The sequence below is a fragment of the Ischnura elegans genome, chromosome 1 (genome assembly GCF_921293095.1).
Source record: "Ischnura elegans chromosome 1, ioIscEleg1.1, whole genome shotgun sequence".
Taxonomy (NCBI): Eukaryota; Metazoa; Arthropoda; class Insecta; order Odonata; family Coenagrionidae; genus Ischnura; species Ischnura elegans.
In genome coordinates, this window is record NC_060246.1 from 88,609,197 (window position 1) to 88,626,999 (window position 17,803).

At 37.6% G+C, this 17,803-nt stretch overlaps 1 protein-coding gene across 2 annotated transcripts in view; it reads right to left on the reverse strand.

Moving 5' to 3' along the window:
- Window positions 1–4,396: 4,396 nt before the first annotated feature.
- The window catches only part of LOC124165484 (peroxidase-like), a 49,716-nt gene continuing 36,309 nt past the window's right edge, over window positions 4,397–17,803 (reverse strand). For both annotated transcript variants that reach the window (XM_046542933.1, XM_046542927.1), the window contains exons 2-13: window positions 16,679–16,837; window positions 14,478–14,808; window positions 11,901–12,148; window positions 11,462–11,635; window positions 10,811–11,007; window positions 10,042–10,264; window positions 9,292–9,489; window positions 8,746–8,887; window positions 8,021–8,177; window positions 7,722–7,892; window positions 6,840–7,204; window positions 4,397–5,071 (exon numbers count right to left, since the gene is read on the reverse strand). In XM_046542933.1, the coding sequence (XP_046398889.1) occupies window positions 4,996–5,071; window positions 6,840–7,204; window positions 7,722–7,892; window positions 8,021–8,177; window positions 8,746–8,887; window positions 9,292–9,489; window positions 10,042–10,264; window positions 10,811–11,007; window positions 11,462–11,635; window positions 11,901–12,148; window positions 14,478–14,808; window positions 16,679–16,826 (2,430 nt within the window). In that variant the 5' untranslated portion in view covers window positions 16,827–16,837 and the 3' untranslated portion in view covers window positions 4,397–4,995. The remainder of the gene's footprint in view (window positions 5,072–6,839; window positions 7,205–7,721; window positions 7,893–8,020; window positions 8,178–8,745; window positions 8,888–9,291; window positions 9,490–10,041; window positions 10,265–10,810; window positions 11,008–11,461; window positions 11,636–11,900; window positions 12,149–14,477; window positions 14,809–16,678; window positions 16,838–17,803) is intronic.

Consider the following 17,803-nt stretch of genomic DNA (forward strand, 5'->3'; position numbering starts at 1 on the left):
AATCGGCATTCCTCTTCTTACCAGCGTTGGCATCTTATTTATCTGTTTCCTTGAGTTACCCCACACACTTGGCTCATTATTTCCAAAGAGTTTATCCACATGGCCTTGTTTTATCTAGTGAGTTTGACCCTTATCTTCATCGCTGCTTCTTCGAGATGCACTCTCAGCAAGTGGACTGCTCTGCTCCGTCAACATAAACATTTTCGACAAAAGGAACTGGGGGACTCATAATGAGGCCCCCAGTTCTTTTCGTCCATGCTATGGAGGAAGATGATGCTCTCTTACTTGTTTCTTGCCTCTGGGTTAGTTTCCTCTCCTGATGTGTCTAGAGAAGTTGGTGTTTCCCTGAGTCCAAGTGAATAGAACATTTGGTGTCAAGTTTTTCTCGCTTGAAGGTTTGCTCGCATTTGTGCTCTAAAAACCACTCATAAGAATATTCCATATTATGGCATCACATCGAAAGGACAACACTTTGGATGAAGAAGAAATTTCGTTAGACTTGTGTGCTGATGATTTGTCAGATACATATACCATTAGGGTATGACGAAGATAACGACGAAAGTGAAAGTGATTCTGATGTTGTGGTGAACATGAAAACTAGAAAACCTATTCCTCTAGTTATCAGTGAAAGTGACTCCTATGCGAGTGAAAATGAAGACAATGCTTTGGCAGGAAGTTCTACTTCATGGGAAAAAATAGATTTTGAGAGACATTTAGAGCAATTTTTGGGCCAATCTGGAGTGAAGCGATTACCAGAAAATTCCACTAACATCCTTGACGTAGTCTCACTATTTCTTGGTAATGATTTTTTTGAAATGATGTGCCATCAATCCAATTTGTATTACTGTCAAAATAAGCATAAATACAAAGAATCGCCAAAAAAAGGGAAGTGGTCAAACATAACCATGGCTGAAATGAAAAAATTCTTTTCTATTTTGATTCTGATGGGTCAAGTGAGGAAAGATACACTGAAGGAGTATTGGAGTACAGATCCTTTCATCGAAACAAAAATATTTAGAGAGCTACTGACGCGAAACAGATTTGAGCAGATATGGAAAGCGTAGCATTTTAGTGATAACGAAGCATTCTTAGATACTTCGGATAGACTATATAAAATTAGACCCACCGTGGAATACTTAGTTGAAAATTTTCAAAATGTGTATAAACCAAAGCAGAAAGATGAAGCCATGATTCCATGGAGAGGAAGATTGAAAATCAAGACCTATAATCCTGCCAAAATTGTAAAGTATGGGTTACTAGTTCGAATGGTTTGTGAAAGTGATTCTGGCTACATTAGTAATTTAGAAATTTATTCAGCCGAGGGGAAAAAATTAGAACAAACCATCTTGTCTCTTTTGAAGCCACATCTCAATCTTTGGCATCATGTCTATCAAGACAACTATTATAATAGTGTGAAAATTGCAGAACTGCTCTTAGATAACAAAGTAAGAGTGTGTGGAACCATAAGACCAAATCGGGGACTCCCTCCCGCGTTGAAGAGCGAGGCAAAAACTTTGAAAAAGGGACAGAGCACGTTCTCTCGTTAAGGTGAGGTGTTACTAGTGGTTTGGAAAGACAAGAGGGAAGTAAGAATGATTCGCACAGTTCATAATGCTAGTATGGGTAACTCAAAGGTAAAAGATTGGGTTACAGGACAGGCAATCAAAAAACCCACTTGTATTCTAAAATACAATGAGTGCATGAAAGGTGTTGACAGGGCGGATATGTACTTATCCTATTACTCCATCATGAGAAAAACAATGAAATGGTCGAAGAAAGTCGTGCTTTGGCTAATAAATTGCGCTCTTTTTAATGCTTTCAGAGTTTATAAAACTCTAAACAAAAATAATGGCATTCGATTCAAAGGCTTTTTGCTCCAGACCGCCAAAGAGTGGGCAGCGAGTAGGCAGGAGTCGAGTGAATCATTCTCGGACGATGACTGCGATGATAACCCAACAGGACGGGCCCCTTCAAGAGATCACCCACAGCGCTTATCAAGAGACCTTAGCGAACACCATCTCATTCCTATTGTGGGGAAGGGGACGAAAAAATATCACACAAGAATATTCAAAATGTGCGCCACGAGAAAAATTAGAAAAGAAACAAGGTATGTGTGCTCAACTTGCGGCATTCCACTCCACAAGAGAAAATGTTTCATGGAGTATCACACCAGAAAGAGATTCTGAAATTATTTGTGAGTATTACATTCAAAATTGCATGAAAAAATTTTAATTTTTAAATAAGTTATGGCATTTTTTCGAATGGAAGGTTTGCTCAGTGAGTGATGTTTAAAAAACCGCTGGAACAGAGGGTTAAAAGGAATTGAAATACCCCGGTACGCAACGTGTTAATCATCTGCGCACATCAATGATACTCAAGTATCATTCCCTCGAATTAAATTCATGCCTCTAGCTCATCCCATACCTCCTTCATCTTCTCCCTTACCATATCCTCATCATATATGTACATTGAAAAGCAAAGGCTATGGAAGATAGCCTTGTCTCACACCTTGACTAATGCTTGCACATCCTGATTCTCCTTCATCCCCTCCTCACTTGAGTAGTCGAACCTTCAAAGATCATGTATGAATTATCTATCCTTCCATTCTATACCTATTTTCTTAAGAATTCCCATTAGCTTCACAAACATACATCTGCTGAATGCTTTTTTGAAATCAAAGAAGGTAACATACAGGTTCTTGCCATATTCTAGACTCCTCTCCACTAGGGTCATCAATACCTGTACCACATCAGGGGTTGACCATCCTTTCCTAATATCAAAGTGATCATTTGTCATCTATTAATAACCCTCTGTACCACTTTCACTGCATGCAATATTTGGCTAATGGCTCTACATCCTCTGTTATTTTTTGTTAGAGGAATTATAGCTGTAGGTATTCATGAAAATCCTCTGGCCAAGACCAATCCTTGTATATTCTGTGAGCTTCAAAAAGGTTTCTTTCCCCAGTCTTCCTAATGAAACTCACGTGTGATATTATCTATGCCCAGCAGTTTCCTTTCCTTCAAATCCCAAAGGGCTCAACTAATTTCTCCTCCTAAGATGCCATCCTATGTGCTCAATCTATCTGACTTGTGCCACTTCATGAAGATCGGCAACATATCTCATCCACCTACTCTGAACCTCATCTTGCTCTGTTTGCATTTTTCAATTCTAAGCCTTAATTATTAAAATGGCTCAAACCCTGTAGTGCTAATTTTGGTTGCGTCCGATGCATCATTTTCTCATTACCCTTTGTGATGTCACATCATACAAATCCTGTAGTTGGATATCCTGCCGGGTAGGTGAATTGCACACCTCTCACTCTCCAAGGAAAACAACTCAAAATATACTACACTGTAGTGGTGCAGTGAGGGGGGGTTTTGGGGGATAAAACCCCTCCCAGAGCTCAGAGAAATTTTTAAGTTTAATCCATTTTACTTATCTGGATCAGTATTACTTATAAAATAAAGATAGGACTTATCACATATCCCTCAGAAAGCCGTAAAACTCGCCATTTTGAACCATTATTCTTCAAATTTTTCTGGAGCAGGGCCCCTGCAACGCCTGCTTACCCTGATAGGTATGCAATACCTCCACACCCATAAGTATTAGTTGTGCCTAAAACCCCCCCTAGCCTTAATTCCTAGCTGCGCCCCTGCTACACTGCACTATTAAACCTCTCGGCGCAAACCTCTTCGCTGGGGTATGTGTTCACTCCACATTTTGTGCCTAGGCACCGACTCAATGTTGTGGATAAAGCTGCTGGGTATAAGCTGATCTCATGTGCAGTACACAGAAATCAATACAGATATACCATCACCAAATTTGCTTTGTTCCTTTACCTAAAAATCGTGCTACGTGAACATGAATTCCAAGTTTACACTACTCTGGGTAATATCCTCCCTAAGAAACGCCGGGTGGCCATTTAGTTTCTGATAAAGTCATACACTCACACCTATTTTCACAAATTAGTGATAGTATCCAATTCAAATTTAATGATAATTAGAAAGGAAAATAGAAAAGTATAATTCCACCATACCATCCAGACTACAAACTAGTATGTTTCTCATTACAAAATGTATGTAAATTTCTGTATGGTTCAATATTTTTTGCCGGATATTTTTATATAGGCAATGTCTTTTTGTGGGTTTAGCAATGATTACACCTTTTTTTCAGTTTTCTTACAAAAAATCATTTATTTTAAGTTTTTTCACTCTTATTCAGATGATGTGAAGTTACATAATTAAATATAGACATTGGCAGTTTTCATAATGAAACTCTAATCTGAACAATGATACCTAGTTGTGTACAAAACTAAAATACTCAGATCATTGGATTAATCATAATCAAATGCGCAAACTTCCTCGAATGATGTGAAGGAATATTTCAAGATGCAGTGATGTGATGATAATAAATAATTTAGAATGAAAAGGGTGAACTCTCACGCAGTAGAAGTAGGTACACATTCACACTTGGGGGATATATCCCTCAACATTTTCACATTATTTAAGTCAGCACATGATTTCACATTATTTAAGTCTGAAATACTTACATTACGTTTTACAACTAACAATCACAGACACTTTTCATTCAAGGTGAATTAACTTGAAGGAAACTTCTCCCATAGCAATAGCTATGGGGAGAAAATGAAATGCTTTGCTGGAGACGTCACTTGACCAATATTACTTCTTGGTCACATAACACACAAAACTATTCAAATATCTACAGAAATATGTCATTCCAGAGTGCATAAAATGCCCTCAAAAAAGATATCAATACAGATTTTATCTGTAAACATATCTAAGTAGCAAAATTATTACACCACAAAAGGTGAAATTATGAGTCATTTCTTTTATCAAAATGTTGTAGGTGGAACAAAATCTTCTCAATAGACATACAGTTAATCACCAGTCTTTTTAAGGCACTTTGGTTTTGAAGAAGCTTTGCAATTATTCAATTGCAGTTTCTAGTTCGAGTATTCTTCAACATGCTGCCTTAAAATGTTTCCACCCAAGGGCTCAGATTCACAGTTGGTATCCTTGTGTGGTCATCACAACGATGCAATGAGTTGCTGAAAAGTAATCAAAAATCAACATGAAAATTTATTTCATTAAAATACTTTGGTGATAAATTATTGGCATAGTTTAATCACTAAAAACAAGTCTGGGAGCAAATTTCTTCATGCTTTGAATATCAGCTACGTTGCAGAAAGACTTCTAAGGATTCCAACAGGTAGACTTGAGTGACTCTGTCATCAGAGCCGGTTGACATCACTCCTTGAGGTCAACCGGCCAAGATGAAGACTTGCACTCCATAGCTTTGGCAGTCATAGAGGTTATTACCTGGACGGAATTTGGAGAAGTCTTTCTGCAAATCATTTGTTGGAAAAGTATTTGAAAAATTAGAAAAAAACAATTATTGTAGTAGTTATTGTTTATTTTTAAATCAGATTTTGAATGTACCATGGTACAATTAAGTTATGTTATTTGAAAACCCTTAATGTAAGAACTTTATCTATAAGACTGCTTAACACAATGCTTATTGCAATACTGAAATTAAACTAACACAGTGAGTAGGTACTTATGCTTAAAATTGGATGAAATGGTTTGATTAAGACCACCATCGGAATCAAACTTGACTGTGTAAGATTGCCTATTTTGAAAATAGAACCTAATTCATTCTGCTCAAAGCAATTAAAGCGATGTATGATGAACCCTTCTACTAAATCAAGCTACCATTTGAATCTACGAGGGACTTTTTTTTTTACCCTCCGAATGCTCAGCAAAAATGCCATACAAGTGACAGGCGGGTACTGCGTGGATAGGGCGACTGCACGTCCTCCGCACTACACGCTCAAGTAATTTCTGACCATAAGTTGTCAGAATAAGGTTACAGGCAATCTCATCAACAACAATGCCTCAATTGATTCTTCCGCCAAGTGTGCACTGCGGAATGACAGCCAGAAAACTCGCCGAACGTCTTCAGCATTGACATTTCTTGACCTTTATACCGATAAAAGAGAATTTTTTAATGCACTGTGGCTAGAGTGTAAAATAGTGTGAAAAATTATACTTATTCCCATTCAAAACAAAAGAAGGGACATGCTGACTTCTGGAAGTGTTCTGATTCATGACAATGCCCATCATCTTAGTGCCCTACTGCTCTTTGAGCAATTTCAATGGAACATTTTGGATGACCCGCCCAGCAATGCCGACCAAGTGCCGTATGACTTCCATCTTTACCCTGAAATGAAGATGTGGCTTGGATGGAAGCGTTTCCAAAAGGACAATAAGCTTCAGGACAAAGGCAAAATTTTGGCGGCATTGGCAGCAATATCCTATGAAGAAGGTATAGTAAAGCATGTCCACAGGCACGACCAAATCCTCAATTGCCGAGGCAATTATGTCAAAAGGACACCACAAGTGTACTCAAGATTTACCAATGAAATAATATTTAATCAATCATTTCGTCTTCTGTTCATGGCCCATCGGAGGTTGAAAAAAAATGTCCTCGTATGCATGTTCATGGATAGCTTCAGGCCACTCATTTCTTTTCCAAATCATTAAGAATCTGATTAGATGCACATATTGGCTTTGTAGAACGTTTGATCACTTTGATGGAGACTTCCAAATTAAGTCTTTTCTCAATGCTGCTGAAATAAATATCTTGAAAAATAGCAATAAGAGCATAAATGCTTTCATTACTCATATTTGGGTATGATTTTATTGCTGTAAAATTTCTATCCATGTCATCCCCAGCACTCTGAAGACGGCACAGCATGCTGCAGCTTCAGTTTTAATATCAACCTTTACTTTTTCAAGAAATGAAACTTTTTTTACCTTTCTGATGGTGTCTGGAACACTCTCGGTTGCATCATGCGGACATCATTGCCATTATCACAGAAAATGCGAGCTAAGGAAGCTTTCTTCAACTCTTCCATCTGTTGCGGTGTGAAGGTGGCCTGGTTATTCTTTTGTACTACATAGTAAAAGTGGCGATCAGCCTTCCTTGTTTTCAGCATTTGCTCGCCAATGATGCATTGGAAGGTTGGTCCTACCAAACTGCTTCTCGGCTTATGTTCCTGGCTCAACTCAATTGAATCCTCCACATTATTCAGTTCTTCTTGGGGAAGTTCTGACATACCACCAACGTACAAGTCAATGTCATTGACATTTTCGTACAGTTGGGTCAGCTTCTCTACAACCTGAAATATTGGGACAGGAAAAAATAGTCTAGTCAGCAATAGAAAATTTGAATATTTCATGGGCTATAGAAATGTCCAATATAAACAGTTGGAGAAAACAGTAATCTTATAGTATCACATGCTAACTACAGTGGAGCCTCCCATTTATATACTTAAACAAGAAATTCATAGCATCAAGAATAAAACCATACACCCTCGGCTTTCAGGGATAATTCATAGTTTAACATGATGTTAACATGACAGTTGGAAAAGTGAATTTTAGATAGTTGAATTGGCCAGACCAGGCCACACCACTCCCCCACTTCTGGACAGCCCCAGCTACATCCATATGTGAGGCAACAGCAAAATATAGATATTCAATTTCAACCAAGAGAGGGCCTTGTGTTCCCATTTGTCATTACAATATAACTGAAGCTGGATGGATTTCATGATCAGATTTTGAGTGTGAATGACCCCATCAAAACGATTGTAGCCAGAATATTATATGTATAGGTAAATACATATGTATTTGACTTACCCCCTTGGGCATTACATCCAGGAGGTCATCAAAAGTCTTTGCCACTGGAAGTCCACAAAGTTCTCTGTACTTGTTGTATGGCTGAAGACCATGATCTCTTCCTCTTTGAATGTCCAAACTGACAATGTCCATTCCATAGGGTTTGTCTTCCTTCCATAAAAGGCTTGTTACCTGTAGGTAAAAATGATGAAAATTGTTAAAATAAGTCATCTAATTAAATGCTTTATTTATAACCTTCATCACCATGGTTAACAATGATTTGTGTAAATATTTGACTCTTGTGAGAAAAGAAAACTTACATCTTCAGTGAAGAGGAGATCCATTTGCTGGCTATTTTGTGTTGCCATTCCCCTGACTAGAGAGTCAAAATGTCCAGGCTTTTCAATCACAAAAGGCTGATTGTAATGGTTGCTCAAATGAATAGTATCGTTAAATTCGCGATTCTCTTCATACAATCTGGAAAACAATTTCTAATTTTAGTATTTCTGGGCATTTGCCTACATTTCTGAATGCTATAATGAAACATTTTACTGACTTAAAACAAGTACTAATGGGGGCTGTGCAGATGAAAAACTTCAGTGTTGAAAATAATTTCAGGTCCTTTCAGATAAAGCTATATGGTGGAGCTACAGAGTGAAGAAGCTTGTAGTGCTACATATCCTACCTCTAATGGAGCAGTTCACTTAGATCCACCAAAGTATATGCACTGCAGACTTTTGTGCAATTTCTTTCAAATGCATGGTGTGGCCCACGCAGGCAAGCATATATTTAATTTAGAAGCAATTCTAAAGACTTAAATACTTCCTTCAATGTATCCAAGTGACTATTTCTGTGAAGGAACTCTAACCAATTTTGGTGGTTTTTTATGTTTTGTTAACTCGGCCAAAAGTCCCTCATAATAATCTAATACTTATGTTACGGTTTCCTTGGATAAATTGTTTCCTAAAAATACCGCAAAGAAAAGTCAGAGAAGTTAGGCATACTTATGCATGCTTATTATGAATTTAAAAAAATGTTGACTTACTTGATTTTGCTCTCCATCATAGACCGAGCAAAACGAATGGCAGCTGTGGCAAACTCATTGCTTGTCGATGGATCAATGTCTTTGTTGTAACCTGTCTCCTCCTCTAGTCTCTCGGGGAACATCCTTTCATGTACTTTGGATCCTACGGAAGACACCCAAAAAATAATTTAGTCTCAAGAGTTACAAATGTTCCCTTTTTTGGCTAAGAATATTGAGGACTTTGGTTAATTTTGAATGCTTTTGAAGTGAGTTACTATGTGTAATTCCAATATCATTTCCATTTTCAAGTGAAATGTCTAACTTAGAGTCAAAAGTATTCTAGAGTCAAAAGTATTCTATAGACTCCGCAAAAGCAGCTATTCTGAATTTCAGTTATAATTTTCCCATGAAAAAACTTTTGATTTTTATTATTGAAATTTGCAAAGCTTTATTGGATACTTTTAACTTGGACCAGCACTGCTTACAAAACATAATTAGTGTAAATAATTTTCTTTACTCTGGACTTTCTAGTCTGAATTTTTTATATGAATAAAAATTCCTACTCACCAATGACATTTGGCAGCCATTCTGAGTAAGTTATGTGCTGTATTTGGGCAATAGCAATTTTTCGTGCTTCCTGGAACAGCTTCTCATCCTTCCAGTGAGGGTTGAGCTTTGCCAGTTCATCAGCCAATCTGTTGTGTTCCCTGAGCCATATCGTATGCAGTGCAGTCAGCTGCGGGTGTTCGTTAGCTCGGGAATCTCCTATGTAATGGAAATTTCAAAATTCAATTAAACATATATTGTGCTTAGCAAATTGATTCCCATTGACACTTTCAATTTGTGTTGATGATGTGATTCAATTTAGTGTGTCCCTCCTTATTGTTACTCAAAAGGAGCAGTGAACAATTTTATGGTGTGATAATTATGAATGCGTGAAATGTGGAATGTTTTGAGAGCTTTGAACAATTAATTTTTCTCCTATATTGAGGATATTGCATGTAATGGCATCAGTACATGATTTCACACATGCCACAGCTGCCACCCATTAAAACTTCCAATTTTTTTAACTTGTAATAAAAGCTACAATGAGGAATCGTTGGTTTAACAAATATAAAAAAGGATGACTTATTTCAGATTGCTCAATTTTCTCTAAGAGGTGCCGTTCCGGCCAAAATTAAGCACTGAATTGCAGACAGGCAATCTTTTTCCTCCTAATTTACAGCAAAATCACTATTGTCACACAAAAAGTTGAACCAAATGAAATATAAGAATCTTAATAAAAGAAGAGAAATAAGAAGAAGAAAAAAATCTTACCTCCATGATAGCAATGGTGTCCTTTAATGGACATTCCTTGGCATATATCCAGGGGCTCTGAGAAAGATGGGAAAAATGCAACACTTTTTCTTCCGTCACTCGTTTCGATTTCATGCTCATTCGCCTTCAATTTGCCTCCATCGAAAGATCGAACAGTTCGTTGAGTCTCGGAATCTGATCCATAAATCATGGAACCATCAAGGAAGTGAGTAGCTTGATTAATCTGAAAGGAAAAGTTAAATGAGTTTTAAACAACGGTAAAATTTAAGATAATGTATTGGCCATAACTATTGTTATGAGCATTTGATACTTGCAAGAAATTCCTTAGAAAATTATGGAAGATGCATTAATATTTTGCATAAAACTTTATTGTAAAATTGCCAGAGTAGGCTAGTTAAAAACTTTCATCGAGAGAGGGTGCTTTCCATTCATTTATACACGTCAATACAAGTCAACTTGTGTCGTGGTTTTCGTGTTCCATTCTATGTGAGTTGGTTACCGACTTACCGTTGTGACACAAATCAACAAACGATTACATGCAGGAATTTGAGAGTTATAACCAGTTTCCGTGAGTTGGTACTAGTTGACGCGTGAGTCGCAGGAAAAGCACCCTGAGGAGATAACAATACTTTGTGAGTAGGTTACCAACTTTTCATTCACATTGTTGAATTCATTATATGTTTGAATTCAAGCTATTTATCTTTGGCTCAGGCTGAGTAGTTGAGGGATGATATTATGTGTCTTCATCAGAGTGACATTGGCTACAAACCTGTTCTGCTGGTCCTAGGGTACATCCTGGTCTGATGGTTGTGATGGATCTTACGTAATTCATGCAACGCTGACGGTGTTGAAGATAGAATGGATCATCTGCTGGGATGTCAATGGGTGAACAGGATGGATGCTGATACCTTGGGGCATGAGGAAATCCATCATTTCTGCAGCAGAGGATGGAAGTTCCCTTGCTCACTTTTATGAAGAGAAGCAGCATAGCGTTAGATTTCATGAAGAGAGACATTTCTAAAAATCCTTATGCTAGAGCATTGAAATAATAGGTCACAGTAGTTCTTGAGTGTTAGAAAAACAAATATATTGTTATGCTTTGATTTCTGCCAAAGGGGGAATTAGGTTTTAGCATTAGGTGCCGTAAATTCATAATTTCCTGTCATGCTCATAGGAAACAATTATTAGATGCCAGTCAATGAGTATATTTATCAATCGCTAATGAGCCCTCTCTCCTGGAGGACCTGGAGTAACTTACTCATTTTAATTTTTTTTTAAATAAGTTGAACAAAAGTTGTGGCATAGGATTGATTTGTCAACAGTTTAACGTTATGCATAATTTTTGTAAAAAAATTAATGCTGCCGTGAATTACTCATGTTTGTGTTTTGGAATAGAATTTGACCAGGGTATTTGACTTACACATCATTGCAGATGGAGTGTGAGCCAAGTCATGCTCAACAAATTGAGTCCATTGCATCAAGCTCAAAGTGGTAACCTGGTCAGGCCTGTCTGAGTCTGGAGCCAAAGATGTGCTGATATACCTTGCACTTGGGAGTGGTTTACCACTCACAGATCGTCTCATCTGCTGAATGCCTGTGGATTAAGAAATTGGTCAATATTGTTTTGCTCAATTTTTTCTTTAATTTTTCACTCCACCATTTTCTATAGTAGACTAATTTTGAAGAGCTGATCAGTACAAGAAGCAATTAGGTCATGCTCATTGTCAAAATCAAAGCTAAGGCACTGATTCCATTTCAGCAAATAATTTGACTCATTTCAGTATAGAAAGTCAACTTTCAGCTGAAATATTTAGTATTCAAGTTTTTGGATTTTCAGTTCTTTATAAATGGTTTCTTACCATCAGCATAATTAGGGAAAAGCAGTCTTCTGTAGCCAGTATAGGTTTTTCCTAAGGCTGGGTTTATTAGGTTGTTGCATGACCCATCTGGCATCCTGTATGGGGAGTCGTTGTGGCACAGGAGATTGGCAGATGCAATTATCTCATTTTCTCCTCCTTTTTTCCAGTCACAATGCTTCCCAACTTCGGTATCTCCAAGGCCAATTGTGGCCACAAATCTGGCACATTTTTCATCCTTGTATCCAAATCTGTCGGGAAAAGAAAGATTATATAATTGACTGCTTTTAAAGACATTCCAAAGTAAAGATAAAGATATAAATGAAAATATTATGATATGTATTAGTAGGACTCTGTTCTAAACAAAACAAATTCAACACTTCTATTTTATTTTATGGGTGAATGAAAAATCAACTTTTTGTAGCGAACAAAGGGAAGTTAATACCAAAAAGAATCATAGTAATTTATGCCATAGTTAAATTGTGACTTCATGTTAATCTAAGAGCTAAAGTGTAGCTAAGGATAATAATTTACCATATTCAACCAAATTTATGGATTTTAGATTGACTCCCAAGGTATATAGTTTTCCTTTGAGGTTGGACATATTAGGAATTTAATCCAAAATTGTACCTGGAGGGACTTTACCTCTCCAAGTAGCACCTCATGTACATATTTCATATTTCCCCTGAAAAGTCCACCCACCAAATTTATACATAGATCTGCCAGAATTTCTATCTGGACTCAATGGAAATTCTGGCTAATAAAATCTTTTGTTAATTAACCCCTCAAGCGCGGCAGGCATTTAATTAAATCCCATCTCAGCGGCCGGATGAGATTTAAAAATCTTCGCCTTTTTGGTATACTCTCATTCAATAATTTATATCTTTCATAATATACGATCAGTATCGTTGAAAATTTTTGTAAACTTGCGTATTATAATGGGCTACTATATAATAATTTTTCGAGCGATTGGAAAAAATATTTATTGTTTTATGTATCCCTTTTTATGAACTAATGAATAAATGTTCAATTTTGAAAGATTTTTATTTGGTTTCGAATAAGCTACGAGATCTCTAACATTCCATGCATTTAAAAAATACAATTAGATGATGTAATTTAGTTATTTGGGGTTGAAAATTTCATAACAGATTGGATACTTTCGATAGGATTACCCGTTTCGCCTACTTGAAAATTTACCACTCCGCCCACTTCTCTGACTTTGTTCCATTATTACCGTATCATTTCATATAGGTAATCACATGCTAATGTTTCAAACGTCAATATCCAAATATTCAAATGATTTACCTTAGAAAATCTGCTCTGACATGATTTGAAGCAATCTAATCCCACTGCACATTTTTCACAACAGTACACGCAAACTCTTCATTTCCCATGTTACGCACAAACTGCACACCTCCTTTGAGACTTTGATTTCTTCCCAGCTGCAGGAATTGTCTTTAGGAAATCAATTTTTGTGTGTCTTGGTACTAAATTGTGAAATGAGTGACGGCCAAGTCCAAACAGTTCGTATGACGTTGGATATTTCAAAAATATTATCTCGCCCAATGGCACGCGAAATGATAAGTCAAATTCTTATACGTTTTTTTCCTCTGAACAACATATGAATTTAGGACTGCCTCATTCAATAGTCTCCTAAATAACTTCATACATCACTTGTAATGGCGTTTTCTTTCCATGAGATACGAGTGCAATAACAGGTGGACTTGAAATTCACCCCACCAATGATTTTACAATAGCCTAGCACACAAACAGACTTCCGAGTCTCTTTTTTGCCTTTCAATACTATTCCCATTTCGTAGGGTCCCCAATTATAAAAAAATACCACACACAGGAAGTACACCCGATGAGAATTTCAGCACACTGCCTGAACGAACACCACACAGCATGAATGACTCTGGTGGACTGGGTGGACTGAAGCTCGTGGTTTAGAAGCTCCCTCAAGAGACGAGAAAATATCTCGAAGGGTATATGGTATACGCTGACTGTTTAGATGGAATCTTATCTTCGTTGATTACTGTCCAGAAAAAAAATAAATGAATAAATGCAGAGCGAAGCACATGGCCCCTTCGCTTAGGACTAACGAGGCGGACCAAACACACTTGGGGCTCGAGGTGACGACAAACAAGGAGAAGACGGAGAGATGGCATTGAGCTTAGAAGATACCGTATCTCAAGCTAAAGTAGCTGACCCTTCTAGACGTCTCTCAAGCAGAATAGGCGGAAGTTTTCATGATAAAACAGCTGAAAGAAGGCGATGAGTTTTTGGACCGAAGTCGTCAAGGCGCTGGTTTAAAACGGAAGTTTATCGAAGCATTTTAAAAAAATCTTGAAGGCATAAAACCGCTATGAATATTTTATTGGAAAGGAAAAACATTTCTTCAAAAGATAGAGTAATTAGTTTTAATTTAACATACAATATCTGGCGGAGAAAAAATATTATAAACAGTAGGTCAGGAAGCGTACTGGGTACGCATGACGGCGGCATACGAAATTTAAAGGGCGCGTACTGGGTACGCATGACGGCGTTGAGGGGTTAAAATCCTTGCCATTTGATCCTTACCGTTTACAGAGTGTATGAGTCAGGTGCAGGGATGCCCTTGATGCTAACAGTCCATTTCCTTGCCTCCTCAGTGACTCCTTCTTCGGATATGAGGCTATTAGTTGGCCATGCTCGGCAGATCCCTCCAATACTTTCACATCTGCGCTCTCCAGACTCATTTCCAAACGAGAGGATCTCCCAAGCACATCCTTTCCATAGTTCAATGAAGCCTGTATGCTCTCAGGAGGCACGTTGGGATATTTAGACGATGTTTCTTCACTCCCTTGGTTGAGAAGGAAGATGGATGGAAGACCAAAATCTTCTTTCAGTGAAGCTTCTTTCCGGAGAGAACCTAGATCAGAGAATTGGCAATACCCAAAGGTTATTTCAAAATTTATTCATATTTTTAGAATATCAGTAAGTTTATCTTATTCATAGAGTACAGTGGCGGATACAATTGAGGGGTTCAAGGTGCACGCCCTCCCTTGTGGTGCTGCCTGCATTGCCGAACATTGCAGAACAACAATTGTAACTTTTTTGTATCATAAGATAGCATTGTTTTATATATGTGTATATAACCACTTTAATTAAAACTTTCTTAAACTCTGCATGCAACTTGATTATTTTTTACTACAATAAAAGTATAGGTAACTCAAGATATATTTTGCGCCCCTTGAGTTTTTTCTGTATCCGCCACTGATAGAGTATTAGAAGATACTTAATGAAAATATGACAATATTGCAGTTTTAATGTTCTAGTACAGATATCATTTTACTGCCACTAAGTTTTATCTATTCAAGCATGTTTTTGAGTCAAGAGGGTGATTACATGCATATTAATTGGGGTTTATTTCCTCTTTTTTGTTTTTCTGTAATTTTGTTATTCCCTGTATCGAAGAGTCACTTGGAAGTTTGCTTATTAAATTAATGTACTTTCTTGTTGGTCCACCCTCGGAGCTACTGTTTTTGACTTAGTGTCTGCAAGCATCAGGGAACTATACTCTCATTAATTGTGCTTAGTGATACCCAGTTATTAAAACACATTCATAAAGTTGTGTCATAATAATTTTTCATGCAAATATAGTATATATCAATCCCAAGGGTCAAAGAAAATTATCTATTGCCCTCGCTACTTTAGTAAGCAGCTTGATGTGTGAGCCATGTGAATAAAATATGACAAAAGAAAATACTTGCCGTATGATTTATTGATCTTTCATATACAAGCTTGCAAATACCTACTGAAAGGCAAAAGAAAGTTTACAATTTGTCATGGAAGTGAATTCTATTTTAAAGAAGGATGTAACAGCGTTAATCTGTAGTATTTATGTATCTGGAATTGCAGATTTTCTTATCATTAATACTTAAACATTTGGAGTTGTGCCAAGCTCAGGACTTTTGTTGGGTTACGTCTTCGCCAGGGGCGGTCTGGGGTTATTGGGGGCCCTCAGCAGGGGCTCATGATGTGGCCCTCATTACCGGGGATTTGGGGGTCCTCCCCCGGAAAATTTTAGGAAATTGCATTCCCGGAAATGGATTTTGACGCTATTCTAGGTCTTAAAAACTAGATAAAATTTAATAAAAGATAGCACTTTTGCAAATAAAAAATACTATCATATGTGATAATTTCACAGCTTCTAAAATTTAATAACGTATTATGGTTCTCTCATATATTTAGTGAATGTGTTCCTTGAAACTGTTTTGAAAAATATAAAAAAAAACTCTAAATAAAATCTTTTCAAATAATCCTTTCAAAAAAGGATCAGGTTCTCTTTCATCTTCCAACACCTTTATTTTATCTTTTTATATAATCTTTTTACTGTGGGTATGTTTTAAATAAATAACTAATGAAAACTTAGACTTTTATAATTAGAAAAAAATTTTGGTACAAGAGATCTAGTTTACAAAATTTTTACTAAACCTTTCATGTACGGTTCACGATAGACACGAGCGTTGGGGGACCCTCCGAGCTCGGGGCCCTCGGCGATCGCTGACCAGGCGACCTGGCCAGACCGATCCTGGTTTTCGCTTTTGTTTACCGCTTTCCATGCTTTGGAAACGACTGGTCGCGGATGCTAAAGAGTAAAACTGAGCAGGCTAGCAATCCCGTGACCGACTTCGCGCTTCATTTGACCACAATTATCGCCGATGTTCGAGCATTAGCAGTGTCGCAAAAGCCATCTAACCGTTGCACGGTCAAACGACGTCACAGGCATGTGCACTTACCGGCTTGAAGCAGAGGCTGGGCGGCGTAGAATGGCGGCGATACCCTCGGCGAGTCAACCGCTTGGTCGTCTCTGCCGAGATGGGCGATGCCGGCCAACTGGGATGCCGTCCATAATACGGCGCCCACCATTACGGGGACAGCAACCATTGTGAGGAGAGCTGTAAAGAAATGGAAATTAATGGTTATTAAAGATAGGAACAGTGACGCCGACTCAATGGGGCTTGAGGGGGCCAGAGCCCCCTCATTAATTCGTTATGGGTGTGAGGAAAAAAGTGTCAGGTTTGTCGATTTTCCCCGGAGTGTCCAGATATCGAGATTGGAGTTCTCAGTGTTCTAATGTTGATCATATGACTCTTCTAAATTGCTTAAAAAACTTAAAACTCACTACTTATAAAATTTCCCGGAGAAAGATCCCCGGTTTGGGCCCCCCCAATATTTTGTGTAAGTCGGCGTCCTTGGATAGGAACATCACGAGTCGTCAGAAAAATTCCCGCGGATTCCATCTGCCTCAACTAATTGGCGAACATCTTTTATAGAAAAGTTTTCGATTAAGTAGAAGTAATTGAAGAAATAAGTGCATTTTTATAGTTACCATCGTATCTCATTTTCCACAATATTCTCATTCTGTACGTGATTTTTAGAGTAGGTTAATAGCATAGCACCTGTTTACTCGGTTTCTAAGGGAATGATTCAAAAATCACAATGCGATTCAGGAATAGAAAATTTTGAACAACTCAACATCTATTTTATTCTTTTGAAAAGTTGATTTAGTCAGCGGACATATCCAGCCAAAGATGAGAAAATTCGTGATCATTAATAAATATAGACTGCCTTTGTGATAGGTACCTACTCTTAAGGGGCAGAGTGAATTAAGGCCTTTTTTCCAGATGCATATGCAACAACGGATTCTGGGTAGAGAAATTTTTTTCCGTGATAGTCATTCCCGCTTGTCCCTAAAGGTGAAAGCATTTTTTTACAGTAGAGAACTAATTTCCTCTTTTTATTGGGGTTGCTGGGGTGGTTACCATCTCACTCCAGAAAGTTCCTCGAGATATATATGTATAAACGTTTGCCAATGAGTATCAGAAGCCTTTGTGGTGGTCCTTAAGAGCGCTCTGCCTACC